The sequence below is a fragment of the Prionailurus viverrinus genome, chromosome X, assembly GCF_022837055.1.
Source record: "Prionailurus viverrinus isolate Anna chromosome X, UM_Priviv_1.0, whole genome shotgun sequence".
Lineage (NCBI taxonomy): Eukaryota > Metazoa > Chordata > Mammalia > Carnivora > Felidae > Prionailurus > Prionailurus viverrinus.
In genome coordinates this window covers 22,113,048-22,140,676 of record NC_062579.1, presented here as the reverse complement: position 1 = coordinate 22,140,676, position 27,629 = coordinate 22,113,048, and the positions used below count along the sequence as shown (strand labels likewise).

The following is a 27,629-nucleotide window of genomic DNA, read 5'->3' as shown; positions in this document are numbered from 1 at the left end:
CAAAAGACTACCAATAGCAAATGCCATCTTGATAAAGAAGAACAAAGCTGGAGGCATCATGCTGGATTTCAAACTATGTTACAGAATTAGAGTAATTAAGAAGTATGTATTGGCATAAAAACAGACACAGATCAATGGAAAAGAATAGAGAGCCCTGAAATGACCCCCCCCACGTATATATTCTATTAATTTATGAAAAAGGAGCCAAGCAGTATACAATGGGAAAAAACTCAATCTCTTTAATAAATGGTATTGGGAAAACTGGATTTCTATCTTACACCCTACACAAACATTAACTCAAAATGGGTTACCAGCTTGAATGTAAGACTTGAAACCATAAAACTTCGAAAGGAAAAACAAAGGCCATAAGCTCGATATTAGTTTTGACATGGAATTTTTGGATCTGACCCCAAAAGCAAAAGAAACAAAGGCAAAAATATACAAGTGGGATAACATCAAACTAAAAAGCTTCTGCATGGCAAAGGAAGCCATTCACAAAACAAAAAGGAAACCTAATGAATCAGAGAAAATAATTACAAATCATGTCTCTGAGGAGCTAATATTCAGAATATACAAAGAACTCAGGCAACTTAATAATACCAACAATAAAAACACCCCCAAAGTGATTTTAAAAGTTGACAGAAGATCTGAATAGACATTGCTCAAAGAAGGCATACAAATGGTCAACAGGAACATAAAAAGATGCTCCACATTATTAATCATCAGGGAAATGCAAACAAAACCACAATGAGAAATCACCTCACACCTGTCAGAAAGGCTACTATCACAAAGACAACAAATAATAAATGTTGACAAAGATGTTGAAAAAAGGGAAACTTGTGCACTGCTGGTGGGAATGTAAATGGGTGCAACCACTATGGAAAACAGTACGGAGTTTCCTCAAAAAATTAAAAATTTTTGTTAAAATTTTGTTAAAATTAAAAGTTAAAAAAAACTACCATATGAGCTGGCAATTCCACTTCAGGGTATTCATATGAAGATAATGAAAACAATAATTTGAAATGATATGTACATCTGCAAGTTCATTACAGCATTGTTTTCAATAGTCAAGATATGGAAACAACCATGTCCATCAGTGGATGAATGGATAAAGAAGATGTGGTATAAATATACATTGCAATACTACTCAGCCATTAAAAAGATTGAAATCTTGCAATTTGTGACAGCCTGGATGGACTGTGAAGGTACTAAGCTAAGTGAAATAAGTCAGAGAAAAAGTATGATCTCTCTTACATTTGGAATCTAAAAAAAAGAAAAAACAAAACCCAAAATGAAACAAAAAACAAGTTCAAAGATTCAGAGAACAGACTGGTAGTTGCAAGAGGCGGGGGCTAGACAGTGGGAGAAGTGGGTGAGCCCTTTTTTTTTTAGCTTAAACAAGTTGAATTGAAAAGATTTTAAAATGTATTAGAGCCATTATATACTTCTGGTGAGAGTGTATACAACTTCTTTGGTAAAAATTCTGAAAATATAGCAAGAAACTTTAATAAAATTAGTTACTTTTACAAGTATTTTTCCTTTTAGGAATGTGACCTGTTGAAATAATTATAAAGTTAAGGGAAAATGTATAGGTGAAGATCACCACATCATTATTTAGGATGATGAAATTTGGAAAAATCCAAATTTCCAGCAATACATATAAAATTATAGGACCTTCAGATGGATATCATGTGGTCATTAAAAATATTTTGTTTAGTAGTTTTTAATAGAATATTTAATTTAATATTTAATACAGCCATAAGAGACTTAATTATAGAGAACAAACTAAGGGTTGCTAGAGGTAAGGGGTGGGGGGAAGGGCTAAATGGGTGATGGGCATTAATTAAGGAGGGCATTTGTTGGGATGAGCACTGGGTATTATACGTAGGTGGTGAATCACTAAATCCTACTCCTGAAACCAATACTACACTATATGTCAACTAATGTCAATTTAAATAAAACCTGGAATAAGAAAAAGCAGCAGAATGTTATTACAACGTAAAGAAACAAGATTTTTTCCTGTATTTCTCAAAATTTCTACCAGTAACCTGTATAATGATTTTATAAGCAAAAAACAAACTTTAAATAAAGTGAAAGTTTGAAAGTCTGGTAATGATGAACATCCTCTGTCCTGGGAGGTTCTGAAAATGGGTTCCTGGCCATAACAAGAAGGCCACATTTTTGACTGACATCCTCAAGACTCAACCTTAGCAAGATTACGGCATCTGTCTTTTGATTCCCTTGATTACTGCGCCTTGAAAGGATCAAGTCAGGCTCACCTCCTAGACTGACCTTCAGAATTGTACAGCATGATTTCTGGGATTTTACCCAAGAAAGTGCTGTCCAGACGTTTGCTGATGTCTGAAAGTTATTCAAAAAGGACAAAGTTCTTTTCTCACATTGTGAAGTAACACACTGATGCCACTTAGAGTGGAAATGCTAGGCTGTAACCACATTAAAAGTGATTAAAATTCAAACCCACCAATTTACATATTTTATATGAATTGAGTTACTATTATATATTTATATTATATATATTTGTTCTTTGCTTCTTTGTGCCTTTTCCTTTCTACACTGGAATGGTTTAAATGATCGCTATCATAATCTTTCCAGTTTTTGAGAAGATGGAGGAATTGGGAGGAATAGGAAGCCACAAGGGACACAGAAAGGGAAAGGTGGGCACAGCCCACAAATGGCAGAGGAAGGAGAACCTGGTGATGAAAACAAATCCATGCATTTTATGATTTAATCTATAACATTATTATTATTAAGTTTTATATATTTACAGACAAACTGGAGAACTGATGGGTTTATAGTTATCAAGGTCAGATGGATGTGTGCATAAGTTTGCCAGGACGTTCAAGTTAGGTCACCAGATATATACCAACTCAGCTTTGTGTAGTCACTGATGATTGTTCTTATAATGTAGTCCATATGGTACTTTTATTATCCTCTGAGGTCAAGCCTCAATTTAGGACAAGGTTGAGTCAGACCCCTGAGCTCCTGGCCAGTGAAACTCTTGGAGATTCTCACCTTCTCCTAAGAGTAGGCACCACCAAGATCTCCTTCACTGGTCCTGGCCATCCTCCTTACTCCTGCCCCATGAAACTTCATTCAGTCCCCCTTTCTTAGGATATAACACATTTGGCCCTATTGAAATTGACAGCTTTTTTAAAATCTAGAAAAAGGCAAAAATTCAATCCCCAGGAGGTGAAAAATCTAAGTACATATTGTAGGAAATGAATATATTTTAGACACCTGGAGTTTTTTTTTTTTTTTTTTGGTCCTTAAGATTACTTCCTATTTTCACTTACCCTTTGTGATCAGCTGTTCACCTACTCCAATACTATTGCAGTAACAACACTTTTGAATATGCTATTCGCAAAGGTAGTTTTTTCTTTTTTTTCTTTTTTTTTTTTTTCAACGTTTATTTATTTTTGGGACAGAGAGAGACAGAGCATGAACGGGGGAGGGGCAGAGAGAGAGAGGGAGACACAGAATCGGAAACAGGCTCCAGGCTCCGAGCCATCAGCCCAGAGCCCGACGCGGGGCTCGAACTCACGGACCGCAAGATCGTGACCTGGCTGAAGTCGGACGCTTAACCGACTGTGCCACCCAGGCGCCCCAAAGGTAGTTTTTTCAAATCTACTGTTGGTCCCAGAATTCAAGGACTCTGGTTAAATTTCTCTAACTAGTAAATAATTTATCCTACACACTGAGAACTGGAATCAGAAAGTACGATGAAACAAAAGTTGTTTAAAAGAATTCAAATCCCAAGTTGATGTCTCTAGTTACTTGGTTTTTAAAGAGAACTCATGTTCCTTTGGCAGTGGTAATAAAGGAGGTAGGGTACTTCTCAGAGGATTTTGCTAACACACATGCCCATCTTTCTTCAAATGAATATACAGTGGAAACTTGCAATTTGCATAAGAAATTTTCATACTTTCACAACTATTTGATTAGTCTTTATAATTTTTGTTCAACAAAAAGTATTTTTTAACAAAGAAAGTTTTACAAATGATTCCATTGTGTAGAACACATTAGTAGAACGGAGAGAACACTAGATAATATAGGGAAACCCAATTGGCAACCATCAATCATACAATTCTTTTAATCATGTTGTCAAGGAAAGAGCCACAATTAATTTCAATTTCACTATGTTCCTACTTGGTAACTGGTACCATAAGCCGTTTCTTCTTTCCCAAGAACGTTTCGTATAACTCCTGACAAATACATACCCTTTGGAGTTACTGAAAGGTCTGTATGAGTGTGGCCACTAAGGAGAATCTACATTTCAAAATTTCCTCAGAAAGTAGCACTAAAATCTAATATACTTCAATATACCATAACATGAGTAAAGAGCATGATGCAATTTTAATATATGTTTGTTTCATAAACATTGCCTTAATGGTGCTTAATGACAATTAGAGTACTACTTGCATGTGTATGGCATCAATTCAAGGGCTTGGGTTTACCATCAAAAAAGCATATTGATACCGTGACTTGTATAAATCCTATACATGCTCATGCCTTAAGTTACTAAATATATCCAATGTTAGAAATCTGTTGACTATAATAATTTTATAGGTTCTAAAACCATCACACCTTTTTTTGCACTGTAGCTTTGAATATGCTATTCGCAAAGATTCATCAGTAATCTTAAAGATGATTTACAGTTTTAATCTAAATTCTCACTCCAAAAACAATAATAATATTAATAACTTAAGGGATGGGCTATCGATTCCTTTTTAGTTGTATACAGTAAAACATTTCTACTGTCAAGTGGTTAGTGTAGGAAAAAGTTCCTTAAAAAACATAAATGTATGGTTAAAATTATACCGAACAGAGATAAACCACTAGAAATTCTAGACTGAACCCTAAAATAATTATGTCAGATTCCGATGTGTTGATAACTGGATATTTACGAAAGCATTTTGTCCATGTTCTTATGTCTTAAACCTGTTGGTCCTTTACCCAAAAGCCACTTGCTCACATTTTATTAAATATTATCCATAACTTAAGTAGCATAATGTCCTTTCCATTTGATTAGATAAAAATGATTTTTAACTGTGATAGTCACATTTATCTTAATGAACCTGTACCTTTTCTCCCCATTTTCAAAAATTATATTTTAATGTTTTAATGGTATATTGTAAGTCAAAGAGTTCCATAGTGCCCATTGTAAAACCAATTCAAGCCTTATAAAACAACAACATAATGCCACCAGTAAAACCTTCAGCCCATCTCATTTCCTAACAAGCACCTAAAAAACATATGAGTTCTTATATCCATATGTCCAGCTTGGTCCTAATGCATACACTGTGGGGGATGGAATGGGCCACGTTTGCTGGTATTTTCTAATTTTGCTCCCTTTAAGTACACATAAGTTTAGCTTAGAGTATTACATGAGGGTACAATCTAGGCTTATTAACTGTCAGACTGTATTGAGAGAAGTGTATTAACTGGAATTAAGGAATTACTCACCCAGCTGAGTCTCCTGAATTGTCAGTTTACTTTCCACAGGATACAAAAGCTTGGGTGGCTTATCCGTCAGAGGGGCTGAAAAACAAGAATAACGATACAGACTTATAGTTATGCTGCATGAGCTGAATGATAGAACACAATTTATTTTCCCAAATATTTTTCATTCTCACAGTAGTGTGTCAAAGCATTCTACCAGGTAATGACTTACATATTGCAGGTAGTACCTTCAGGCGAGCTGAAAAGCTATTAGATTGTACACAAGTCAAATATAACATTTCCAAATTGACAGTCACATGACTGTTGAAGTCCGAATCAGGATTGGCCAGTCCTTAAGAACATATGACTGTGCTTCACCAAATTTTTTCAACTTGCACCTTGTTTTCTGCTTTAAAGTGTACCCCATGTTTTCCCTGTGTTAATTAAAGCTACACATGATATCTGTATTGTGCATTCCAACGATTTGGGGGGCATAATGTCTTATTCTTCTTAATCCCTTTCCAAGTTTCCATACCCTGGATCACACTGCCTCATACCCATAACTTACAAATTAGATTAAGTATTTCTTACACACACAGTCTCTAAATGGGATAGCAATGTGGCATTCAATTAGTACAAGTACAAGCTGCACACTCAAACATGCACATAAACATTCACCAAGATAATATTTGAAATGGTACCTTCCATTTACTCAAAACCCCTTATTACTATTATCCATTACATTTTGTAGTATTTGTTGCTAATTTGCATGATATACTCTCTTTGATTTTTCAGCTTCCACACATTTCTGCTGTGCACTCTCATTGATTTATCAATGATCAGCCTATGGATCTAAGAGTGTACTATTAAGCATCTTGAAGATAGGTTTTCCCATTGCAGACTTCATTCCTCGCTAAACTAGACTGTCTGGAATTTAGACAAACAGGCAGTTCTCCTTCATTAAGCCTCCCTCCCTACCCTCTCTTATTGAATCTCCCAGGTCCCTTGAAACCTGTCGCTGCAACTTCCACTCTGTAACAAGTACAGAAATGATCAATTAAGGGTTGCTGAACTAAAATGTTTTCACTTCGAGGGCTTTATTCCTTCCTTGCCAGGAGGACATGCCAGTTTGGGTGATAACAGGAAGGCTGATCTAGACAGCGGTGCCTGGAGTTGGCTATGTGTCCTCATCGCCAGAGGATTCAAGAATTCAATCTGCTTTGGCAGCTCACCTTCATCTCTCTTTAACAGAAAACACAGTCAGTGCAAGTGAATCATGCACCCCCCAACGCAGAAAAACAGGGATGAGTTTTAAGAGTCTTGGTTTGGGAGACCACCCTCACATAAGATCAATACCTTTTATTTGCAACTAATTGAATGCATTATTCATTGACCTTCCTTAGCCTTTAACACAGGAATGGGAATGAAGGGGAAAGGAAAGTTGGGGTAATGGGATGACATAAATCACTCTGAAATTCATCTCAAAGATTTGACATCTCCGATTAACCCTACTCTTAGTTCTTGCCTAAAGTGAAATTAACCAATTTTTATTCCCCGACCAGCTAAATAAGCAGGCTATTCACTAAATGTTGGAAAAATAGTTGACCATTAATAGGTCAAAAAGCTGCATTTCTTAGGCTCGGGGTTATCAGATAATTTCAGTGAACTTCAAAAGCAACTATGGTATCAAAATAGCTGGCTTATTCAGTAAGTTAAGTCAATTTATAAAATTTTGTGATTATGCAGTTACAAGTAGACAACCCAACAGTTTGTTACAGAAAGCAGCTGAGAGAAATGTTCTCTGTTCAAACACATCCCACACTGATTTCCAGTAAGAGAAAAAAACTGTGGAGAAAGATAATAAAAATCAAAATGCAGCACATTATTTCAGAAATGTAAAATGGCTTTGTGGTTCTCTACCTCAACCCACCACCCACCCTGTGGCATAATGTGACATCTTTAAGACCTTTCATATTACTCCCTGTGTGATGACTCCAAGTTACCAGAGGAATCAAAGAATGTTGGAGCCAGAGAAAATCATATGCTTATTAAATCCTTTGATTTTTAAATTGTGTTCCCTAAAGCCCTGCGATTCCCATAGTGCCCCTCCGGGCAGGAGAAGTGAAGATTGAGATAAAGGGTGTTCTGTGTGGCTTGACTTGCTGTACCCCTCTCCCCCAAAAGTAGTTTTGCTTTTAGTCATCTTATATATACACCAGTATTTCACCTAAGGTTTTCATCCCACCCCCCCAAAAAAATCAATTCAATTCAACTGATACATATGGACACTATAATGTGGTAGGCATTGTGATGGGGTTTTGGGATATCTCTGGTTCCTGCCCTTGTATTTTACAATAATCAGAAGTTAAAAGTAATTAAAAATCCGGGCTGACTCAACCCCCTTGTTTTAGAGATGCACGATCTGGGGTGTGAAAAGAACATGGAAGCTAGAGTCCTCGCTAGATCTCTGCCTCCCAATTCTTTGTGACCTGCTCCTGGAATATTCTGTCAAGTGAGTGCTATGGCTCTGCGCAGGTTTCGTCTCAAGGTGTGAGCAATCTGTTAAGAGAGCAAAAACGTGCAGCTAAGTGACCTCAACTGAGAGCAGAACACTCTTACTGTATAGTCTGGTGTGTCATGTTTTGATATTACGCTATGACAGTTTATTTATCAGTTACACATGCTTCTAGAATGATTCACCTATCTTTGTTAAAAGTGAATGGAAACTACCAGATAGTACAACATCTGAACTATAGGTCTGACACAATGGCAAAATAACTGTGAAAAGAAGTGACTGTTACAGAGAAGCTGTAGCTCAGCTCAGCATTCATTTGAGAGTGACCAATTTTGCTGCCACCAATAAAGGACATGGGCTGAATCATCAATTACGAGAATGTTTTTGACACCTTATGGTGAATATTAGTCGAATTGAATGGAGAGAAGACAGAACTCACAAACAAGTGCAGGAATGTTAATATCCAAACAAAAGGAACCCACACAAACACAAAGCCTTCTTAATTTCTTCACAGGTAAAGGTGAGACCGCAAGGAAATTCAAATTACTCACAATAAAAAAAACCCAAACTAATTAGCATCAGACCATGACTAGACCAACTGACATTTTATTGTCAAGAAAACAACTTGCCTCTCGGAACACTCTCTTTCCTTCTCTTTTTCTACCTGCCCCCTCCCCCCACCCAAAGACACGACACACCCACTAAAGTGACATCATAGAAAAAAAACCACAGAAAGCCTGACAGTAGTGACATGAAGCACAGGTTGATTTTAAATCCTAATCATATTTTACCACCTAAATAAAACCTTACAACCTTACAGTAGAAAAGTGTTTCTGCTAATTATGCCTGAAAGTATTTCTATGTATCCACCACCAGAAGTATTTTCAAGCCCTCATTTTATTCTTCAGAGCACCCTATCAATGGAAAACAGTAAAGCTGATATAGTTATTTAAAATAAAACCAAACCTCTCTTACAGGTCTCTCCCAATTATTAAGACGTCCCAATTGACAAAACTGTTCTGCAGAGAAAAGAGGAATTTTAAGGACATTTGTTTTGCTGCCAGTTAGAGAGAAACTTCTAGAAGTGAGTATATATGAAATTGTGCATAGGATTGATTCTTTATCTATGTTAAGGTTCCCTAACTAATCATGAAAGGATTCAGTCTCTCCCTTTTTTCCTATTTCATGTATATTTGAGTTATCAAATAGTAAAAAATAGGATTCTGGCTTCCAAAAAGAAAAGTAACAAAAGACCAGGTTCATGTGGCCACTATTCTTGAGTTTTTCTAATGTTCTTACAGGAGGGGCACCTGGGTGGCTCAGTTGGTTAAGCATCTGACTTTGGCTCAGGTCATGATCTATCTGGCGGTTTGTGAGTTCGAGCCCCGTGTCGGACTCTGTGCTGGCAGCTCAGAGCCTGGAGCCTGCTTCGGATTCTGTGTCTTCCTCTCTCTCTGCCCCTCCCCCACTCGTTCTCTCTCTCTCTCTCTCTCTCTCTCTCTCTCTCAAATAAACATTAAAAAAATTAAAAAATATGGTTATTTTAATGTTCTTACAGGAAAGAAAGGTTGAGATATTAAAAATATTTATTTGAGAGAGAGAGAGAGAGCATGCACAAGTGGGGAAGGGGCAGAGAGAGAGGGAGAGAGAGAATCTCAAGCAGGCTTTGTGCTCCATCCCATGAACTGTGAGATCATGACCTAAGCCGAAATCAGGAGTCAGACACTCAACCAACTGAGCCACCTGGGCGCCCTGAGAAATGTGAAGATATTTAAGATGAGCATGTCTTTCTCTGTTGACCAATCACTTGTCCAAAATTTAATTTTAGTACCTCAAATATTAATCCCTCAAATACTACTGAGAATACTCAATACTTCCTGGATACCTGTAATCATCCTACCACAAAAATTTTCAAAGTCAGATAATTTTCAAAGTGTATTTTAATTGGTGCCTTCACTGCTTTGTTTCTTAGAAGCATTATGGTAGAGTAAGAAAGATAATACACTTACCTTTCAGGGAGATATGGGCCTAATAATTCCTGACTCTGCCTTGTTGATTTGGATAGTTATAGAAGTTATTTAAACTCTCTGAGTCTCAGTCTCCTTATATACAGAATGTGACATAAATAATTTTCCTTTATGGCTTGTTGTGAAGGTTAAATAGGATAACGGATTAAGTGCCTGATTATATTTTATTTTTCTTAAGTTTATTTATTTTGAGAGAGAGAAAGTGTGAGTTGGGTAGGGGCAGAGAGACAGGGGAGAGAGAATCTCAAGCAGGCTCCACACTGCCAGCGCAGAGCTCAACATGGGACTCGAACCCATGAAACGTGAGATCATGACCTGAGCTGAAACCAAGAGTTAGACCCTTAACTGACTGAGACATCCAGGTGCCCTAAGTACCTGACTATGGTAGATGGAAAATAAATCTGCTCTAATAATACCCATCAAAGTTTGGGACAACAGCATTTGACATTCTCTATAGTCTGATAAAAAAATATTTTTATTTATAAAATGATGAACTGGATGCTTAGTTAATGGCTCAAAAGGCCCTTAGATCCTGAATTTAAGCACCATTAATATTTCCTACATTAGCTTCCATAACAGGAGAACTGACCTATCTTCAAAAACACAATTCAACAAAACCATTTTGAAGACTTTTAAATATGCAAGTAATATACTAAGATTGCAAAAAAAAAAACCCCTCAAAGGTAAACAAAACACAGCTTTTAACCTTGACAGAGCTTACAAGCAGGTAAATAATCATACTATAACTCTATAAGTCAATTTCAAGACCATTTATGAAGTACTTTTCAATAGTAAGACTATTAGAAAGAAAGAGATCAATGAGACATAGAATCGTATTTAAGAATGTGAGAGATGAGAGCATATATATGATACACTGTGCTTAGTGCTATACTCAGAAGGAATTTCTTTCTGACTCCATTTAAATCTATCAACCAAACTGGTTACAAAATAATATTCACAGATTTATACACCTGATGATAAAACATGCTTTGTGGCAATCCCGTCAACATACCCCGTTTTATAATGTGTCTTGTTTGTTTTGTTGCCTGTATGTATTTTTTTAACTTAAAAGAGTTGACCAAGGATTGCCTGTTTTCCTAGCAAGTCAAGGTAATGTGGATTAACCACAGAGCTTCAAAGATGCAGAATGGGGTTTTAGTTCTGCTTTCTTTGGCCTAGAATGTTTTAACGTTATTTTCTAACAGTGGGGCATAGAGCCTATGAGTGTTACAGCAAGCAGACATAATCCCATGTTTCTTGTGAGAAAAAAAATGAATGGACAGGAGAAAATATTAACATGTACTGGGTAAAGCCATTTGGGGACAAACGGGTGCTCTCTTTTTCACTTATCTCTAATGCACTGGGATTGGCAAAATTTCTACTTTCTGTTGCAAACAATTATGGTGGCTCACAACAGAGTCACGGAGCCTCAGAAGCCTCAAAGAGCGAGGAGTGGCAAAGCAACTGAGCAGAAAACTGCAGGGAGAGCAGTTTATGAACAAACGAATACCATGTACAAGATAACCTTGATCTAAGAGTCATGTCAAAGTGATAGAGCAAATACTTTCAAGGATGTAACTCTTACTATAGCTATCAAAATGCATGTATTCAGGAAAATCAAGAAATTCATTTGACTAGCTTTGATACTTAATATTTTATTCATATGGTATGATCAATGTTTCTTATAATGCAAACAGAACAAATATGTTCAATCATTCATTCAACAAATATTTTAAAGATATCTCCTGTTTGCCAGACACTTTTCTAGTTACTGAGGGGTATAACAGTGAAGCAGGCAGACAAAATTCCTTGCTTTCATGGAGCTTGCATTCCAGAGAAGGAGATGGAAAATATACATGTAAATGAATATATGCATAATATAATATCAGGCAGTTATAAGTATTATTAAAAAAATAAAGCAGCTGAGGAGAAAGACTAATGTAGGTGCTATTTTAGAAAGGGATGTCAGTAAAGTTTGTTCTGAAGATCATTTGAAAGAGATTTGTGTGAAGGGAGGAAATGAGCCATGTGCATACCAAAAGGAAGATTATGGTGGGCAGAGGGAAGAGCAGGTGCAAAGTCCCTGAGATGGGAATGCGCCTAGTATGTTTAAAGGGTAGTCCAGGTCATTACAGCCATACTGACATAGGGAAAGAGTGGCAATGAGCTCAGAGACAGCCATGGGCCAGGCAGAGCCTTGTAGAATGTGGAAAAGAGTTGGGTTTTATTCTAAACATAGTGAAAATGCCCTGGAGAATTTCAGAGAGAGCACCTGGGAGCATTTATATGCCAGAAGTATGACTGTGGCACCTTGGTGTTCAAGTCCAGGAGAAGGGAGTAGTATGAAGGCAATAAGGCAGAGTGGAGGCAGGAAAACCAGTAAGAATGGCATTGAAGTAGTCCACAAAGAGGTGATGGAACATTGGTGATGGTGACAGAAATGGTAGGATTTTTTTCCTTTAAGTATCTATTTGGTAGGTAGAATTCACCAAGTTAAGTTTACTGATGGACTTAATGTGGAATATGAATGAAAATCTAGGGATCCCCACTTACGGTCTTGAGCAAATACATGAAGGGCAATGTCATTTAACGATATGGGGGGCAGCTGTACAAGGGTAAGAGGAATTAAGAAACAAGCTTTTATGGGGCGCCTGGGTGGCGCAGTCGGTTAAGCGTCCGACTTCAGCCAGGTCACGATCTCGCGGTCCGTGAGTTCGAGCCCCGCGTCAGGCTCTGGGCTGATGGCTCAGAGCCTGGAGCCAGCTTCCGATTCTGTGTCTCCCTCTCTCTCTGCCCCTCCCCCGTTCATGCTCTGTCTCTCTCTGTCCCAAAAATAAATGAAAAAAAAAAAAAAGAAACAAGCTTTTATAAATCAATTCAGTTACCTCCCTGTAATCAAGGAGGCTAGAAAATTTTACTATTGATCATTGATTTAAATTTTGAAAAATTAAGCCACTGACTGATAACTCATCTTTTCCTTCTGACCCCCTAAAAGACTGAGAAAATGGGCTAAAAGAGTTTCATATTTCAGGCAAATTTCATATTAATTTATCATGAGATAAATTCTGGCTAATCTCTACTATCTTTTGCTTTAACATAATGCATAAGGTACAAAATATATACCCCCAAACTTATTTTGACTAATAGAATCAGAGCCATGGTTAGCCAAGATGTTAAGAACCGTTTTCAAGGGGCACCTGGGTGCCTCAGTTGGTTGATTGCCTGACTGTGGCTCAGGTCATGGTCTTAGAGTTTGTGGGTTCAGGCCCTGCATTGGGCTCTGTGCTTACTATAGCTCGGAGCCTGGAGTCTGCTTCTGATTCTGTGTCTACCTCTCTCTTTGCCCCTCCCCTGCTCATGCCCTGTGTCTCTCATTCTGAATAATAAACATGAAAATAATTTAAAAACAAAGAACAGTTCTCCAGTCCTCCCTTGGTGCAAAGATGTGCGGAACATGTTCAATTGGCAAATTTAATATCATCATATTTAATTTAGTTTTTCTTCTTTAAAAAAATATCTATTATGAAGTACTGTTCTAACATAGGAGTGATAGAATTTATATTTAATCACTTTCCAATCTCTTGATAAACCTCTCAGGTAACATGAACAGTGAAGAGATTATATTCATTGAATAATTGTTTTTAAAATAGAATCAGTCAAGAATATCATAGAAAAAGTTAATTTTTCTATGGCGCTAATATTAGGGCTCAGGTTCCCCGTTCATTTGCCACCCTCTGCAATGGTCTCTAGAGCCCCTGCTTCCAGTGTGTGCCACCCTGCTTGTCAAACCCAGACTCCTGCTGATCTGAGAACTCACTCAGTCACTCACTGTACCCTCATTCTACCAAATGAGCTGAGAAAAATATGGGGGACAAACAAAAGAGAGCATGGGTAGACAGAATAAATAAAGGTGTTTTAGAACTACCCTATGACCCAGCAATTGCATTACTAGGTATTTATCCAAAGGATATAAAAATGATGATTCGAAGGGGCACATGCACCCCAATATTTCTGGCAGTGTTATCAACAATAGCCCAATTATGGAGAGAGCCCAAATGTTCATCAAATAATGAATGGATAAAGAAGAGGGGGTACATATATACAGCGAAATATTACCCAGTGATCAAAAAGAATGAAATCTTTGCATTTGTAACAATGTGGATGGAACTAGAGTATATTACACTAAGCGAAATAAGTCAGAGAAAGACAAATGTCATATGATTTCATTCATATGTAGAATTTAAGCAACAAAACAAATGAACACAGGGGAAAGGAAGGAAAAATAAAATAAAATGAGAGAGGGAGGAAAACCCAAAGAGACTCTTAAATACAGAGAACAGACTGAGAGTTGCTGGAGGAAAGGTAGGTGGGGAGATGGGCTAAATGGGTGATGGTCATTAAAGAGGGTGCTTGGTGGGATGAGCACTGGGTGTTCAGTGTGAGAGATGAATCACTGGGTTCTACTCCTGAAACCAATACTATACAGTATGTTAACTAACTTGAATTTAAATAAATAAATTTTAAAAACTTATTATTTTCAAAACAATTGCTGCAGTGGATTTTGCATAAATGTTGTGGGGATGAATTCTCACTGATTGCATGACTGATTTCAACCATTTAAAATAAATTTGTGTGTAGTCGAAGCTAAAGCAGAAAACAATGGTGAGAAAACTGAAACAATACATAATTATCTACAGGAATTATGATGCACACCAAGAAAAGGATGCTGATTGATGTAATAGCTATAATCAAGGAGGTGAGCATGCCAACTACTCTTTTGACTTCTGTTGACAGGCAAGGAAAAAATTAGCAGTCACCAATTAGCTTCTAGGAACAACAGTGCTTTCCAAAAAATTGCAATGTCCTGTGAGGGAAAGTATCTCTTCCCTAGCAATGAGAAATAAACAAAACTATCACAGCATATCATTTTTTCTTTTTCTATTAGTGGATAAAAGGTCTACAAGAAATGAAAATTATAAATCCCAGGATATTTGGAAATGCTTATTAAAGGAAAATTGTGGAGTAGACAAAAGGCGTCATGTTATTACTGAAAGTCAGAAAATTTATAATTACTGCTTGGCCTGGACTATCACAATAAGACATTACATCTCCATAGTATAGTGTAATGCAATTTAATGGCCTTCCAGATTATATTAGGTTGGCTTATTTATACTGTACTTCAATGCAGAAGGTATTTGCATTTCTTGGCTTTTTCTTCATGATGCAGAATCTGGCACATTTACCCACTGGTATGGCTCTCCGACAGTGGTTCTCAGCTGGGGTTTCACAACTGGTGTGAGGGAGTGCCATGTGACAAGGGAAGCTGCTTAGCTTCCTACAATTTATAGGAAAGATCCCCACGAGAATCATCCCATCCCAGATATCAAGAGTGCTAAGGTTGAGAAACCATGCTATGTGATAACCATAAATTAAAAGTGATCTTATTAACTATATTTTCAGCCCAAATTGGACAAGAGGTTTCAACTTTTTGGAAGACAAAAAGCTACTGGACACATGGGGATTGATGGAACAGTGGAGGACACTGTAGTCTGGGCTATCATAGAGCAAACCACAGCCAAGAAGCAAGCCATGAGGGTGTACAAAACCGTGTGGGCTTAGTACCCAAAAAGGTCAGGTATGACAGGGTGCAGGGGAGAGATGAGAGGCCACCTGAGAAGAATTAATTAAGACTCCATGAGACTATAGATGCTGGAGAGGATGTGGAGAAATGGGAACCCTCTTGCACTATTGGTGGGAATGCAAATTGGTGCAGGCGCTCTGGAAAACAGTGTGGAGGTTCCTCAAAAAATTAAAAATAAACCTACCCTATGACCCAGCAATAGCACTGCTAGGAATTTACCCAAGGGATACAGGAGTACTGATGCATAGGGGCACTTGTACCCCAATGTTTATAGCAGCACTCTCAACAATAGCCAAATTGTGGAAAAAGCGTAAATGTCCATCAACTGATGAATGGACAAAGAAATTGTGGTTTATATACACAATGGAGTACTAGGTGGCAATGATAAAGAATGAAATCTGGCCGTTTGCAACAACATGGGTGGAACTGGAGAGTGTGATGCTAAGTGAAATAAGCCATACAGAGAAAGACAGATACCATATGTTTTCACTCTTATGTGGATCCTGAGACACTTAACAGAAGACCACAGGGGAAGGGAAGGGGGAAAAAAGAGGTTAGAGTGGAAGAGAGCCAAAGCATAAGAGACTCTTAAAAACTGAGAACAAACAGGGGGTTGATGGGGGGTGGAAGGGAGGGGAGGGTAGGTGATGGGTATTGAAGAGGGCATCTTTTGGGATGAGCACTGGGTGTTGTATGGAAACCAATTTGACAATAAATTTCATATATTAAAACAAAAAAGACTCCATGTAAAGAACGAATAACAACCTCTTTCTCCTTCTAAACCCTCACCGGAAGAATGACCAGCGCCAAGGCCTCTTGCCCCCACCCAAACGCCTAAAAATTAAGAGGTCCTTCTCTAAAGACAAAGAATGAACCATTTAATGCAGAATAGCAGAGAAATTGCAGAAATGCAGACATAATACTAATGTATTATAAAACATTTAGCTGTTGAGGTATTACAGAACTATTTCATAGCAAAAGCTTCCTAATACTATTATACTTCATTTAATATGGAAGCTGTTGGCAACCACCGAACACATATTTACCAAAGGAAGGAGCCTGAAACTAACTTTTTTGGTAAGTGGCAATAAGTATTCAAAGGAGCTACTCAGGGATTAAGAACAAAGTAGCCCATGTAATATCTCAATTTATCAGTAAAGTTAAAATAGCACCCTTTGTTTAATTTCAGTCACCAACTATTAAGTTGGCCTGTCATTAGCTGGAACTTCCAGCATAAATTTAAGGCTTTTAAGCCATAAGAACATAAACATAAGGTAGAAAATAAGTGTATGTATATATAAAAAAAACAAACACTGTATTTTGGGGTGTGCGGTTACATTATTTCATTTGACCATCAATTTGCTACGATGAAAGGGTCTAGAATTTCGGCTAAAACGAACAGCCAGTAAGGATAGAAGCCAAGATCTGAACCCACAGTGTCTCGTTTTAATGGTCACATGCTCTCCATTTCCACAGACTGCTTTCAACATTCGTGATTTTTTAATGCAGTTTCTATTAGACACCTTGTTTCCAGTGGAGTTTCTGATGATACAGAGCAGACTGGGGGAAAACATTATTTTGATAGTAGTTGGAAAGACAGATGAAAAGTTCTGTGTGAATTTAATGGGCCTCATTAAGATTTAACTGTCTTGGACAAGAGTGAAGCTTTTACTGTAGAATCTGAATAAGTCTAACACTGCTTTCCTAAGATTGGAAGGGAGGATTACATCTGTCATTGACTCTCCTGAGCAGAAACCCTTTATTGGTTATAAGACTTGATGATGACATACAATTTGAGGATCTACTTATGACAGTGGACCAAAAAACACCCAAGCATTCTAAGAATCCCATTAAAACTGTTGCAAAAGAGAAAAGAAACCGTAATAAGAATGTTCTCCATTGAAATTCAAGGTTTATGAATATGAATCAAAGTTTTTAAATTTTTGCAATAATTGTATATAATATTAGGACTGTCCTTAAGAGTGACATTTCATAACAACCCAAATCTTGTAAAATATAAAATTTTGGTCCAAAATGTATACACACAAATTGAACAATTCTACACTGCATTCTTCTAGACGAATTAAGCTTCATTGGTGGTCAGCTTCTTATGGGACAGTAAGAGTAGATTTGTCCAATGTTGATACATTCACCTTTTGCACTTGTTTTAAGATTCTTGACACACGTCAACGATGAGGCTACACTAGATATTGGATATTCTATGAATCTAAGCTAACTGTATACATAGTGGGAATCCTGAAATTCCAATAAGAAGTAAGAAAAATATTACGTGTTAAATTAAGCCTACCTGTAATATTTAACAGCATTAGTGGTTAAAGAAGTATACCTTCAAATAATTGGTCTCCCTCCCTCCCTTCCTTCTTCTCTTCTGGCCGTTCACCTGCTCTTCCTCCCATCTTGCTTTCCCTCCTTCTTTCTTTCTGCCTTCTCCTCTCTCTCCCTCCTTTCATTTCATACTTCGTCCTTCCCTCCAAATATATCTGGAAGGCAGACTGAAGAAATAGCATTTCATTTTCTCTATTCTGGGTAGAGACAAAAACAGAACCCTAAACTCTCATTCAATAAATGGAGCAGCTGTGACTTACTACATCATCATCATGTTTGCCTGTTTAGATTATTTGTTATCATCCAAGTAATGTTGTTGAGAATAATCTTTTGTGCAGAAGTCATTGTATAAAAACGAGTATTTAACAAATAATAACCTCCTACCTAAATGGATTTTAAGCAGCTTCAACAACGTCTAAAAGCCTACTAAACAGTTCCTATGGCGGTTTTCTATTGTTTCATAAAACAAAAGTCTATCACAAGTCATTAAAAACGTGATTACTGCCGAAAACACAAAACAAGAAAGAAAAGCATGCCTATGAGCAATAAGATCAGGCACTCTTTAAATAAAACTTGCTATTCAAATCTAATTATGCTGCGAACGCTGTTATATTACTTTTGCTATCGGTGCATAGCCAAGAGTTACTTGGCAACAAACAAAGGTTAGTCATTTTAAGAATTTTTGTTTCAGCAATGCAGGAACAAACTGCAAATTTGTTCTTAGTTGCATCGAACGCCACTCATATCCTCAAAAGAAAAGAAAACAAAAGGGTGTTACAAACAACAATATACACCAAATGTTGATAATTACTGAAGCTGAGTGATGGGTGAACAGAAATTTCGTAATTCTATTTATTCCCTCTATTTTTGTGTCTGTTATGCTTGAAATTGTCCAAAATAAAAATGTTTTTTTAAATGTCATGGATACGAAAACTTTAGGATTTCATAAATTGTTTGAGCATTATATATACCATGAATATGTGCATATATCTACATATGTCCATATAGTGAAGTATAAATTATAAATTTCGAGCCAAGTGTCTAACAAGAAATGAGATGAAATTAAATTGCATCTGTGCCAGCTCAAAGCAATATCACAGCTCTCTTTGCTCAGCAAAATTTGTTTCTGTTACATCTTCACATTTTTTTCTTTCTAATAAATATAGCAAAAGCATTTTACTTTAGGGAAAAAAATTGAAAAACACTAATACAATCTATCGATTAAATATTAGTGAGTTATAAATTACCCTAAATCTTAGTAGCTTAAAATAGTGGCCATTTATTATTTTTTAATGTTTATTTTGAAGGGGAGAGAGAGAGAGAGAGAGCGAGCATGAGTGAGGGAGGGGCAGAGAGAGGGAGATACAGATTCTGAAGCAGGCTCCAGGCTCTGAGCTGTCAGCACAGAGCCCAATGCGGGGCTCAAACTCACAAGCTGTGCGATCATGACTGGAGCCAAAGTTGGACGCTTAACCGACTGACCCACCCAAGGCCATTTATTATTTTTAAGTCTACAAGACAGCTGGGAGGTTCAAAGGATCTGGCCCAACCTGAAAAGACTTTGCTGGTGCATCTGTGGTCAACTACAGGTCAAATATGTGGTTTTGTTCATCTGGTCTGGGCTTGCTTAAATTTCCTACACTTTAGCAACCTAAGAGTGTCATCCAGTAACTGATAGCAGATCAGTGCAAGCAGGGAGATAACATGATCCGATGTGACTTATTTTTATTTTTTTTTATGAACAGGCAGAGTTTTTTTTTTTAAGTTTATTTTTTATTTTGGGGGCAGAGGTAAGGGTAGACAGAGAATCCCAACCAGGCTCTGCACTGCCAGCGCAGAGCCCATGCAGGGTTCAAGCTCACAAACCATGAGATCATGACCTGAGCCAAAGATGGACGCTTAACTGATTGAGCCACCCAGGTGCCTCCCAATGTGATTTTTTACATGCTCATTTAAAGTCTAGAACTAGCCTTGGGCTGTTCTGTATGAAGCACACTGAATATTCTGCTCTTTCCCTAGTTCACCATTCTCTCAGATTCTTTTGGAACGTGCCTCCATTGATCCTTCTGGAATGCCACATCACTATATCCTAACTCAACTTCCATAACTACTAAAGATATCAATTATTAGGTAAAACTTTCCTGACCTCTGAGGGCCCCCAAATACAACCTCCTTACCTCTATCCAGCCTTGAAGAGGCTGGGATGTAACTTTGCCTTCTATAAATGTGACTTCCCTTTGAGACTGTGAACTCACTAAGAATAGGGATTATGGTTGTTAAAAATTTTTTTAACCTTAATGCCACTCATGTGTTTAGTGTTTTCCATAACAGGTAGAACATAGTGAATGTCCCAAAAATTCTTTGAATGGCTAGTCAAGGAAAGACTTCATTATATTTCATGCATTCTATTTTAAAATACAGTAATTGCATGTTCCTTTTCCCTAAAGATTTGCATTAAACACTGTTCATTAAAAATACCTTTTTGGTCAATGAGATAAGCTTCAGTTACTTTAAAAAACTTCCCCATCTAGAAAATAGACTACATGAATCCAGAAAATAACTATTAATATCCTTTCAAAAATATTAAGCACCAGCTTTCGTATAGTTTTATGAAAAATATGTCATCCTTTAAGTGATTTATGACCACAAACTATGCTGAGTAACTTTTAATTTTTTCATTTCTCTTTTTGTCTACTTATAACACACAGCTGAAGATAATCAATCACCCAATCAGCAATATGTAAGAACCGCTAGTGATTAGCCTAGCATTTGGGCTGGTGGCATAGGGCAAGGCCAAAATGAGTGCAAAACGAGATACCCACACACAAGTAATTTACACTCTGGTTGAAAAGACATGATGAATAATTCAACAACAAATTAAAGACACTTTTTCACAGTAAGGGGCACTACATGGTCCTGGCTATGGGTGATGTTGTAGTTAAAAGTTAAGGGATAGATGAAAAAGACAGGATATGAATTGGAAAGAGATTCGAGAATGCGGGACATGTAACAGGCACAGTGGGTAACTATACCTGAATCAGGTTGCCCAGGAAGGACCAAGACTTTCCCTGTCTACCATGCTCTCTCTCACACACTTGGCAAATAAATGGTTGTGTTGGTATGAAGATATGTCATAAGGTAGGAAGTAAGAATGAAAACAAGACTTGGAAATCAAGAAGCCAAACAAGCAAGCCATAAAGCCACAAAGTATATTCCAAATGAGTACGAGATTAATAGCTAGCAGAATTCTTTATTAGACTCCTTTAATAGACCTCTTTGCCTCCTTTATCTGCAACAGAAAAAGCAAAAGCTTTAGAGTCAGGAAGTCAGTTTCGAATGATGACTCTGCTTCATTACATAATTGTTTTATGCTAACTGAGTCACAGGTTTGAAACTCAGTTTCCTCCTCCATAAAGGACATTAAATATATTTCTTGGAAAAAATAGATTTTTAAAGGCTTGTTGTGAAGTTTCAATGAACATAAGGGTATCTGGTATTATGCCTAGAACAAAAAATACACTCCATAAATGTTAGTGTGCATTATTACCAGTATTACGGATTTAAATGCCTTCAGACACAAGACTAAAATATCCCTGAGAAGAAAGGAAGGATGGGTCATTCCAAAAAAGGGAACAACACGAGTAAAGAAAGAGAGCTGGACTTGATATAAACAGAGAGGTTAATGAGGCAGTGGGACACAATGGATCAGAGTCACCTTGACAACATTTTACTGAAAAGAATTAACAAACATACGAATCATGAGGTGAAGGCCAGGCGCTAATCACCTCCTACTATTAATTTACGAATAAACAATAGGTTGTCTAACCTGCTTTTCTTTGTTGTAAACTGGAATTAGGTTGCAAATTTTGATGAACAAATCTACATATTCCAGAATGCTCTTGCTTGAATGAAACCAGGCTTCAAAGACAATGGCTGGAAACAAAAGCTAATTCCATATCGATTAACCTAGCATTAGGAGCATCGGGAAATACAGAGCACTGGCCTCATCAGTGACTGCCACATCATTTTAGATGCAGAGGTGGGTGGTAAACACAACATGGTCTGTAGGACCCAAAGGCAAACTATTAGATTGCTTCAGGGCCCATTAGAAGAACAGCGAGATACCACAGTTCACTCGAACTCCATAAGGTAAGGCCTGCAGGTGTGACTTTGAAGCCACTTTCAGGCGATGGCACTGTCGTCTGCCACATTATCAAACAAAAAGAAGACAAGAGAGAAACAGAACACAGCCAGAGTCAGCCAGCAAGTACCCAACTATGTTAGCCACATCAAAAGCTAGGTCTACTTTGATGCCTGTATTCTTAAGTTAGTGCTCTATTAATTCATTTGTGCCTGCTGGTCCCACTATGAGTTGCCAACACTTCAAATTAATATTTGTTGAGCCTGATAAACTGCTAAATTGTGCTTATTTTTCATCTTTGGTTCCTAAGAATTACTACAAAAAGTTCTATGAGCCAGGGCTGGACTAGAGTTACCCTCAACCATTCTTAGTCCATGAGACATTTGGAAATTATATTTGTGGGGCATTCTGGGGTAAATGGTCTTATGGTCAGGAGTCATTGGTAACTGCACTTACTGTGGTGAGAATTCTGTGATGCATGTAACTGTTGAATCACTGCATTGTACCCGAAACTAATATAATAGTATATGTCAACTGCACATCAACTAACAAAAAGAACTGACTGGTCTAGGGGCTCCAGCTGCCCTTGAGAGCATAGAAGAGTTGTTATCTTAGCACACCTGCAATCTGTTTGAGGTACAGGCACGTGTCACTAAATAACAGATGGAAACCTGTGCTTTAGTTAAAATCCAGTCCAATATCATAAGAGAAGTGCAGCGGCTTGTCCTCTTGAAAAACAATTACTAATCACGTTTGTATTTCTAATTAAAAACACGTAATCATCATGTCAAAGATCTTTGAAGAAGGCTAAATCCCACAGTAACAAATATCACTGATTTTGTACCACAGGCCAGGCCTTTGCTGAGTGTTAAGACTAGCACTGGTAATGAATTTCATGTTTCCCACCCGAGAAAGAACCAGAAAACTCACTGGCAATGTGGAACAAAACCGCCCTCTCACTTCTGAAATCTAACTAAATCATAAAATAGAATTTCGGAAATGTTAGGAAAGGTTTTTAAGACAAAAGAAGAAGATGTCTTCTATTTAAAACAAAGAGATGAGGAAGAAAATCTAAGGTGGATTGTTTGTGGTACACACAGACGAGTTACAGACACTGCAGTAGTTTGACGAGCGAATAGCAACTCTAGGAAATTCTCAGCACTAATGTATGTGTGAACATTCAGGTTTCTCCCCAAGATACAGGACATGTCTCTTCTTTATAATGAGTTTAGATCATTGCAAAAATCTCTGGTATCCAGGCACTATCACTATGGCACTAAGTGCCAGCACATCCAAGAAATGCAAGACCTGCTTTTCATATCCCCAGTTTCCAGAAGCATGTGTTTCACGGATGAGTCAAATCAGAGATGGAGAAATGAGCTCTGTGAGGTCTTGGGTTTTAATGGGCTTTTCTACTGAAGAGCAAAAGGTATCACAGAGCTATTCTCAGGAACGTAAAAAAGGAATCAGGTACTCTAAGCGCCAAGTTATAACCGGTGGTCCTCTAAGTGCCATGTTATGACTGGTGGTGATAGAGGTAGGAGAGTCACACGGCTGTGCCTTCTGCAATACTCAGCGAAGACCTCTATGCACCAGGCACTGTTCGTAGTGCTAGAGAATTGGCAGTGAACAAGACAAAGCCTGCAAGCAGGGGAAGAAGACAGTGTGAGGTTACAGAGGCCAATAAGAAAATATGGCGAGGAAAGAGGACATTGATAACAGTGCTCTATTTTATAAAGGCTGGTGAGGGAAGATCTTACTGATAAGTCGACCTTTCAGTGGAAACCTAAAGGAAATGGGGAAATAGGACATGCCAATACCTAGGAGAAGAGCATCCCAGGCAAAGAGGAGGGCAAGTTTAAAAACACTTAGGTGGGGCCAAGCTTGGAGTATAGGAGAACCAGTGAAGAGTCCATTGTATGTAGAGGTGAATAAGTTGAGGAAATGAGCTAAGGAGAAAGTAGAAAGGTATGAAGTGCAAGAAATATCAGAGCGCCAGAACACTTACGGCTTTGCACATTTGGTTTGGAGCTTGGGATTGAAAGCCATTGGTGATTTCTGAACCGAGAATGACATGACGTAAGTTGTGTTTTAGGATTCACTTCTGCTGCTGTGGGAAAGTGCACTGCTGGGATAGGGAAAGCAGGCTGGTGTGTTAGAAGCCAATTCTAACAATCCAGAGGAGATTCGTTGTTGGCTTGGATTAAGGCGGCAGTGGCAGTGGCAGAGAGGTGTTCATGGACTAAATCTACTTTCAAGGTGGATCACTGAGCTTTAGGACACAGGATGAAGGGAGGGGTTAAGGATGACTGCAAAGTTTTGGCTGGAGCAACCACATGAAAGAGAATTGCCATTTCCTGCTCTGGGAAGATGGCAGGAGAAGCAGTCGGGGGTGCATATGCATAGATGATTAGGAGTTTGGTTTCGTTCATTTTAAGGTCGAGATCCCTTTTAGACATCAAATCTGAGCCATCGAGTAGGCAGGTGGATAAATGGTTGCATGATTTAGGGATAACACGAGGACCAGAAACATAAACTTGGGAGTCATTAGCAACTCAGAGAGTGTTTAAAGCCAAGGGTTAGATGAGAATGCTGGGAGGCAAGGGCCCCACTCTGGGTTTGAACCTCCCTCCTCTCTGTTGCTGACAAAGAGACAAAGAGAGAAATAGCCCGCGATTACTGCTCAGCTGCCACCCAGCAATGCCAGGCAGCTGCAATGCCCCTGGGTAAATACCCAAAGTAGCTAGTACTTAGCATTTTTTCGAAGTGTTTCAAGAATCAATCTTTCTGACAGCCTTGGAAATACACAGCAAGGCCGCCTTCCACATGAGTAAAAATAATGCGTGCGTTAGCTGGTAGCATAACGCCAACCTCCTGTAGCTGTAGCCACGCTGATGCCTCTTTTGCTTCATTTCTTTTCATTGAACAGCTGGACTAGACATCTAGAGAGGGCCGAAGAGATGCCAGGGGCTGAGCAGAATTTTCAAAATCCTTCTGATACCTGAACGCCTAACAGTGTGCTCATAAGAGCCTGCAAAATGCCAGCAACCTGTAATAGAGCTCCTGCCTTAAAACCCTGACCACCTCAGATGTATTATCTCATACTTCAGGCATAAGACAATCGATGGGCCGTCTTTAGGGGTCAACTCTGACAACATGAGTAAGTGACTGAACAGCCAGTCCATGTAGGATAGTGGGGGGTAAAGTGAATGAAATCAGCTTGCTTTTCTATTCAGCGACGGTGCAAGCAAGGTGCGTGTCCTGTGCCTTGCTTCATGCTGCCACATCAGCAAGTGTTTCCCAAGGCTGTTCCTGCCCTTCATACTACAGAGGCATCAAAGCCATGTGGAACAATGTATTTCAATTCAGGGATTTTTTAAATGGTAATTATCATGGCAGGATCACTGTGAAAAGTCATTGCCATCATCAGCACATCTTTTGTGCGTATGTGTGAAAGAGCCCCTGGAAACAACACTTGCAAAGAGCCAGGGTCACTAGGCTCCTATAATTGTGAGACACATCACATAGTGCATAGAGTCTGGCAATCGCAGGAATCCATTGGCTAAGAAAACACACTGCCAGCAAAGTCCTGTCTCAAAGGAAAGCCGGATAATGATCGAAGCAGCCAAATGCAGGCGGGCATGTCTGGTTCTATGTCTGAAGCAGCAGTGAGAACTGGAAACAAAAAAAAGAATCTCAAAGAAATTAAGCGAAGTATTCTTTAAAAACATATTTCACTTTCAAGAATAAAGGCATCCTTTGAGTATAAATGGCAGGCAAAGAAGTCATTTTAAAAGCCAGTACTAAAACCTAAATTTAGCATTTTATGTATGTCTGAGCACAGGCCCTTGTCTTCACTTACTAACAGTTCTTTTGATAAAAGATAACCCAGCATAGCACGTTTAATAAATTCGCGTTGGAGCCAAATGAATTCACATATGTACTTATATACCCACCATATGTATTTTCAAAAGTATTCATTTGCGAGTTGGGCATTGTTCAACTGAACAAACTCTGATAACTTTGAAAAAAATAAAAGCATATGTTTTATTTATGAGAATGGTAAAACTGAAACGATGAAACTTGAAATGAAACAAAAAATGCAAAGCAAATGCCATATTGTATTCAAGCCTTGCTTAACAACTCGACTCAAAAATGAACCACAGGTAACTGAAATTCTGCTATGGACCCAGTAAATGTTAAAAAAAAAAACATATTAATTGGTTTTGACAGGCAGAAGTTAACATTACTGAAGTGGCAGATAGGGCTAAACTGATGCAAAGAGGTAACGGAGAAAAATGCCGCAGTTCATTCCACAGTCTAGAACTCAGCACTGAGACAAAGGGTTGGTATTTATGAGACAGGGCGAAGTGGAGTGGGTCCTTTTAATGACCATGCTAGCCTGCATTCATTCTGATGTATGTCGGTAGAATTTGGCACAAAACATAGGTCCAATATGCAAAGAAAAGCTTGAAAAACTTGAAAATTTAAAAATTTTCTAGTCATTGAAAGAGAGACAAGGGTTTCTATGTAAACCATCCCATTCTTTCTGGTTTTCATTTAATAAAGTTTATTGGGTGTTTCCTGTGTATCAGATATCTGGCCAGGTGTGTGAGGTGGGTACAAAAAGGGACAAGGCACTATTCTTTCCATCTGGAATGAGAGACATAATGTTTGGCTTAAAGAGATCAAGAAAGGCTTCATGGAGAAGGTATCATTTTGTTTTTATTTTGAGAAATAAAAGTTACTAAAAATACAAAGCCAAATCCTTTTAAATATGCTTATACCTCTCCTGATCCAGACCTATCGATTTTAACATCTATCATATTTGCTTCACATTATTTTAAAACAGTAAATAAGATATTACTAATATAGCTTAAATCCCCCTTTTTAATGTCTATTTTTATTTTTGAGGGAGCACAAGTTGGGGAAGGGAAAAGGGTAGGGGATGAGGCTCTGAAGCAGGCTCCATGCTGACAGCAGCGAGCCCGATGTGGGGCTCAAACTCACAAAGTGTGAGATCATGACCTGAGCCGAAGTCCAACACTCAACCAACTGAGCCAACTAGGCTCCCCTAGCTTAGTTCCCTTTAAACCATGACCGGAACTCCCTTTCCAATTGCCAGAAGCAACCGCTATTATAATTTTGGGGTGTCTTTTTCTATTCCATTTTTGTAACTGAGCATGTATCAATTAACATTATATATCTATATATCTATGTGTATAACATTCTGGAATTTTCTATTCACACCTGAAGTTTATGTTCTGCATATCTACTGATATCGATATATAGAGAAATCCAGTTCATCTCTTTAGTTTGCTGTTCAGGATTCTGCATTATATATTTTAGCTATGGAGTTCTCTTTTGACAGGTTGTTACTAATTTTTTGCTGTTATAAACCTCACACATATAGTACACACAGGCAAGAGGTTATCTAGGGTCTATACACAAAGGGTCTACACCAGGGTGACATGACAACCAGATGGCCTGGGATAATTT

At 38.1% G+C, this 27,629-nt stretch overlaps 1 protein-coding gene across 1 annotated transcript in view; it reads right to left on the bottom strand.

Moving 5' to 3' along the window:
* IL1RAPL1 (interleukin 1 receptor accessory protein like 1) overlaps window positions 1–27,629 on the bottom strand; it is a 678,538-nt gene that overhangs the window by 296,028 nt on the left and 354,881 nt on the right. The window contains exon 6 of the mRNA XM_047843240.1: window positions 5,485–5,559. Within this exon, the coding sequence (XP_047699196.1) occupies window positions 5,485–5,559 (75 nt within the window). The remainder of the gene's footprint in view (window positions 1–5,484; window positions 5,560–27,629) is intronic.